The sequence below is a fragment of the Mustela putorius genome, unplaced genomic scaffold (genome assembly GCF_011764305.1).
Source record: "Mustela putorius furo isolate JIRA1106 unplaced genomic scaffold, ASM1176430v1.1 tig00000129_pilon_pilon_pilon, whole genome shotgun sequence".
Classification (NCBI taxonomy): domain Eukaryota; kingdom Metazoa; phylum Chordata; class Mammalia; order Carnivora; family Mustelidae; genus Mustela; species Mustela putorius.
In genome coordinates, this window is record NW_025421290.1 from 48,605,166 (window position 1) to 48,611,165 (window position 6,000).

Consider the following 6,000-nt stretch of genomic DNA (forward strand, 5'->3'; position numbering starts at 1 on the left):
CCAAACTCTGCTCTGACCTCCAGGTGGCGCAGTGGCACCAGATTTTTGTCTTAAGTTCCTGAGCTCAGAGCAGCTCCAGGGTTTACGGGTGTTTAAGATAACAGGCAAGTTCAAAGCTCTGTATGCAATAGCCATAGGCATTTAGAAAACACTTGCTTACTGATGGCGTAATCCCCCAAGTAGAAGAAAGAGTGAGTGTTTGCCGGGTTGGAAAGGGGGCAGATAGCAAGCTGGAAATACTCGGAGAATTTTGAACAGACTCCCCTTAGCAGTAAGTTCCAGCCACCAGATAAATTAGTTCAACAAAGCCCCTCCAGGGTTGGAGAGTTTAACTAGATGACTTTGTCAGTTCAGGTTTTATAAAACAAAATCTTCAGGTCATCCTTTTCCCAGCTCAAGAGTGAAGAAGGACTTTGCGCTAGGGCCTTTGCTAACTTAAAGATGACCGCAGAAATCTTTTGTGAGGAGAGAGTGCTGGTAAGTTAGCTCTTACTGGTAAGGCACTGCTGACCTCGCGACTCATTGGCGAACTGCAGCCTCACGTAGGACAGTGAGGGGGCAGGCAGTGGGACAGAAGGAACATCTGTCTCGGAGATGTAAATCTGCTTTTCTAGCTTCTCTAGGAGCTCTTAATCTCTCACCCGCTAGCACACACAGATCTGTAGGGAGTGTTCGGAGAGAAAGTTTTGACAAAAGACCAAAGGTTGGTTCAGTGGAAATAGCAGGTAGGTAAGCTACCAAGTCAGAAAGCTCCCTGGGCAGGCCACACAGGGCTCTGCTGCCCGCAAGATCAGGACTCCTCTGTTATACCCCCGTCCCGAAGCAGGGCCAGAAATCTCTGTCGTTTAAAAAAAAAAAAAATCTTATTTGAAAAGCAGTAACCTCCCTCCTACCCCCAGCATCAGAAGTAAGTAGTAGCATGATGAAATTCAGCAGTGGGGAAGGGCATGGGGTGTTCCCACCTGTCCACCCGTCCCTGGGGGCTCCTCCCCAAAACACCAACGCCAAGTTCATTTACTATGTTTCTTTCCGGAGATAATGTATATAAATGATCTTCTGTTTACAAGGACTCTTCTGTACCCTTTTAAAAAATTATCTCTCGAAGATAACGTCTGTCAGTATGAAACGAACCCTCCTTTTTTTTTTTTTTTAAGCAGTTTTGTAGGATCTGTGTTTAAGACCCTCCCCCATCTGCTGCTTCCTTTTCACAAGGTGTCTTTGTTATCACAGCAGCTGCTTGTGGACACCTTGCTCTGCTCCCACTAAGAGACTCCTCTGTGGTTTGGGCTGGTGGTCTTGTGTTATTTAAAGGGCTTAGAGGAAAGAGCAGATCCACGAAGCTCGCAGACCTCACTTCCGGTCTGCGCTGCCCCAGCTCGCTCACTGCGAGACCATGGCCGCGACTCGGGCTTTGTGAGCACCAGCACCCGCGTCTGGTGAGCCGGGGCGGGCGCGCCCCAGTCATGGGCACCCAGTGAGTGTGGTCGGTCGTATCCCTTCCTTCCTGGACACAAACTGTAACCGTAGATGTTTGTATCTGTAAGGAGAACATTTTAGGGACTATATGATTGATGCCAGATAAGTCTACCCACTCCTACAAATCTCTCTTTCTCTCTCTTTTCTTTTTTTTTTTTTTTCTTTTTGGTAAGAATGAAGCCAAGAAAAATTAAAGAAGATGATGCTCCAAGAACAATAGCTTGCCCTCATAAAGTAAGTAATGCTAGGGGAAAAGTGTTCGTTAGACGCCGATGAAGATCTAGAGAGCCCATAATCAATCTGCACTGTTATTTCCATTGGATAATTAAATGAGGAACTCTAATCTTTGTTTTTGAAATTCAAGAGGCTATATATGTGATGTAAGTTTTGTTCAGTAAAGGCCACTTAAATTTAAATACTGTAAAATGGGGCTGCTGTAGGGCACCAGTGTTTTTGCTCTTACTGTATATCAAATACACAATGTTAGGGTTTTATTTCTTCTTTTTGGATGATGAACAAGTCAGTCTTAAGACATTGGGTTTTGTCTCACCCTTGGACCTTTGTGGGGCTCTAAACTTACTATGAAAATTTGGATAGTATTTGGATGCTGCTAAAATAAGCCTCATAAAACTACATTCCCTTCACGATTTTCTTTATTTTCCCTGTTAACTCCGTGTTACTTATAGGGGTGCCTAATTGTTTTCAAATGCGGTGTCTTTCGAAGAAAACGATCACCTAAAAAGTACTTGGAAGTGTTGGTTGGGTCTGTTTCACACTTAATTGGATGGGTATAAAACTAACAGAAAAAGAAGTATCATGTAGGTGGGCAGAAAGTTTTCATGGGATAAAGAATTTTTGAAAATCAGTAATTGAGGAAGAATGGGTTTCATTCGGCGATGACCGTCGAGTGACCGACCACCCACAGCATCTTTGTGTGGTTTTTCGACACGCTTAGTGTAGCGATTTTGAGATATAAAATGAGTTCCTCTGGGGGCCAACACATAAAGAAGCATTTGAAAACAGTTAGGTCCTAAGTGCCTGTGCTCTTTCTAGCTTCTCCTTGTACTTCCAAATTACATTTTTTAAAAAATTCCATTTGCTAAATGGAAACACAGCCTAGGGGTCAAGGTGCCAAAGCCGCAGCTTCCCTCTCCCTCGTGCCTGTGAAACCCTCCTCCTCTTGTGCTGTCCGCCCGTCCCCCGCCCGCTCCTCCCTGGACAGCAGCTACAGAGGAAACCGGGCAGGCCGCGCTTGTCCCGAGAGCCCCCCGCCCGCCCCACGCCTCCCGCTCCGGTGTCCGTGTGCTGCTCCTTTTCCTAGTGTCTCACAAAATCAGTTTCTTCTGTAGTTGCCATTCCTTGGAGACCCTCTTCTTCTCTGTGAAGGGGAAGGAGGCAAAGAGAGAAGAGGGGACAGTGTGCGACGGAGAGTGACAGCCCGCTCTTGCGGCGCAGAGTCTGGGGCCCACCAAAGGCGGTGGTGGACGGCTGTCATTTCAGCCCCGTGGTTTGCCGGGGCTTCTGGTACTTGGTCTGGGGACAGAGTTGGCTGAGGCAGCTGTGGTGTGGCTGGAAGCCAGGCTGCTGGGTTCTAGCCCCAGCTCGGCTCCTCTGAGCAGTGTGACCTTGGGCAAGTCTACTTAAAGACATCTCTGAGCCTCAGTTTCCTGGTCTGTAACACAAGGGCTTGCATTTAACGGGAAGATCTTTTCCAGCTGTCTGGGTTTTGTCTTAAGTCATTTAATATTTCTACTGTGCTGCTGAGGAATGGAAGTGGGGGTCGGGGGGTGGTTTCGTTCTTGGGTCGGTGAAGGCTGTTTCCCGTGGTTGGGGCCTTCGTAACAGTTGGCAGTGCGAACCGCTGAGCTGCTCTCTCTGTCCGAAGGGCTGCACGAAGATGTTCAGGGACAACTCTGCCATGCGGAAGCACCTGCACACCCACGGCCCCCGAGTCCACGTCTGTGCAGAGTGTGGCAAAGCTTTTGTTGAGAGCTCGAAACTAAAACGACACCAACTGGTTCATACTGGAGAGAAGCCCTTTCAGGTAGAGCTGGTCCCTTCCCCCTCCCCACACAGCTGGCAGGTGGAGGCGGGGCTGCGGGCGCTGGGGAGACGGACACCCGGAGACCCGGGGGGCTCTCAGCGGGGCTCTCAGTGCTTCTTAAGGGAGGAACCGAAGCGGTGTCCCATTGGAGAACCCGGAAGGGCTGCCCTGGCGCTTGCCTTCCCGGTGCGCAGCTGCTCTGGTCCTGGAGGGGGGCACGGTGTATCGGGGTGTCAAGGGGGTGTACTTCATATCAGCAGAAAAACTGGATTGCTCAAGAGCAAGCCTGAAACTGCATTTCCAGTGCATTCACTGTGGGATGGAAGCAGTTTGTCTTCCGTAGTTGATGGAAGGCACCGCATCACTCATTGATGGAGAGTTCCAAAACGGTACCGTGGGGAGTCAGCGCAGTGACGTTCCTCTCGTTTTAGAAACCGTCTCCAGGGACAGACAGGCAGGGCAGCTCCCGTTTCACAGGGCTCTTTCGGCTACTTGACACCAGAAACCTTCCTGCTCAGCTGTATTTTATTATCTGGAGCACCCGCACAGTGCTGAGACCTTAACATGAGCCCAGGAGAGGTTCTTGGTGTTTGTTTTGGCAAGTGCTTCTCTTACCCCGTGTTTAAACAGTGAGGGCTGCGCCTGGGTGTCGGAGAGATCCCGCGTGCAGTTAGAGCTCCCCACCCGCTTGTCCTGGGATGGGCCTGGCGCATGTCCCTGAAGCCAGGGGCACGAGGTGCGCGGCGAGCCAGGCCGGCTGCTCTCCGCCGCCCGCTGCCCGCCCTCTCGGCCCCATCACGGTTGCTGAGTTGGGTTGTCTCTGGTCTCTCCTCGACAGTGCACATTCGAAGGCTGCGGGAAACGCTTTTCACTGGACTTCAATTTGCGCACGCACGTGCGAATCCATACCGGAGACAGGCCCTATGTGTGCCCCTTCGACGGCTGTAATAAGAAGTTTGCTCAGTCAACTAACCTGAAATCTCACATCTTAACACACGCTAAGGCCAAAAACAACCAGTGAGAAGAAGACGGAGAAGACCCTTCTCGACCCCGGGGAGCATCTTCCAGGAGTGTGATTGGGAATAAATATGCCCCTCCTTTGTATATTGTTTCTAGGAAAGAATTTTAAAAAATGAATCCTACACACGTAAGGGACATGTTTTGATAAAGTAGTAAAAATTAAAAAAAAAAAAAAAAACTTTAATAAGATGACATTGCTAAGATGCTCTATCTTGCTCTGTAATCTCGTTTCAAAAACACGGTGTTTTTGTAAAGTGTGGTCCCAACAGGAGGACAGTTCATGAACTTCGCATCAAAAGACAATTCTTTATACAACAGTGCTAAAAATGGGACTTCTTTTCACATTCTTATAAATATGAAGCTCACCTGTTGCTTACAATTTTTTTAATTTTGTATTTTCCAAGTGTGCATATTGTACACTTTTTGGGGATATGCTTAGTAATGCTATGTGTGATTTTTCTGGAGGTTGATAACTTTGCTTGCAGTAGATTTTCTTTAAAAGAATGGGCAGTTACATGCATACTTCAAAAGTATTTTCCTGTAAAAAAAAAAGTTATATAGGTTTTGTTTGCTATCTTAATTTTGGTTGTATTCTTTGATGTTAACACATTTTGTATAATTGTATCGTATAGCTGTATTGAATCATGTAGTATCAAATATTAGATGTGATTTAATAGTGTTAATCAATTTAAACCCATTTTAGTCACTTTTTTTTTTTCCGAAAAATACTGCCAGATGCTGATGTTCAGTGTAATTTCTTTGCCTGTTCAGTTACAGAAAGTGGTGCTCAGCTGTAGAATGTATTGTACCTTTTACCACCTGATGTGTACACCCCATGTAACGGAAAAGGGCAACAATAAAACAGCAATCCTACAGAAAGAATACGGCAGAAAAAGATCTGTAAGCACAGTCTTATTTCCTTTTGTTGTCCAGCATAATTATAATTCTCGAGCCTCCCAGAAATTGGAAGCTAAATAAAGCAACTCAAGTTTCCTTTATTTTGCACTCAACGACAGTGACTTGTGATGGCAGCGGTGCATGGAGGTTGCAGGACTTCCTGTGCGTGCTAAATTCTGGGAGAGAGTAGGTGACAGGCACCCCGAGTTAAGGAACTACCTCAGAGTACCCCAAACCGGGCCCCGTGGGTGGTAGGATTTTGATTTTAGCCTCCCCACCCCCCTCCCACCCCCAGCAAGAGAGTGACTGGAGCAGCTGCGCCCCGGCCCGTGGGCGTGCGCTCAAGGTAAGCGGTCCCCGGGATGGGCACGAGCAGAGGGGAGGAGACCCGAGGGCACCTGCCGGCGCGGGCTGCCTTCAGGGCGGCCCCAGCAGGTCCTTGGCTGGTCTGGCGGGAAGCGCTTTGGGTTCTCGGCTGTCCTTGGAGAGCCTTGGTTCCTCTGTCCCATGGAGTCTCTCAGGGCAGGCCCAGGTGGCAGTTGCGTGCCGGTGGCTTCCTTTCC

General features: G+C 48.4%; 1 protein-coding gene across 1 annotated transcript in view; it reads left to right on the forward strand.

The window, feature by feature from the left end:
• YY1 (YY1 transcription factor) overlaps nucleotides 1–5,538 on the forward strand; it is a 30,263-nt gene extending 24,725 nt beyond the window's left edge. The window contains exons 3-5 of the mRNA XM_045073652.1: nucleotides 1,650–1,710; nucleotides 3,362–3,520; nucleotides 4,359–5,538. Of these exons, the coding sequence (XP_044929587.1) occupies nucleotides 1,650–1,710; nucleotides 3,362–3,520; nucleotides 4,359–4,541 (403 nt within the window). The 3' untranslated portion in view covers nucleotides 4,542–5,538. The remainder of the gene's footprint in view (nucleotides 1–1,649; nucleotides 1,711–3,361; nucleotides 3,521–4,358) is intronic.
• The last annotated feature ends 462 nt before the right edge of the window (nucleotides 5,539–6,000 follow it).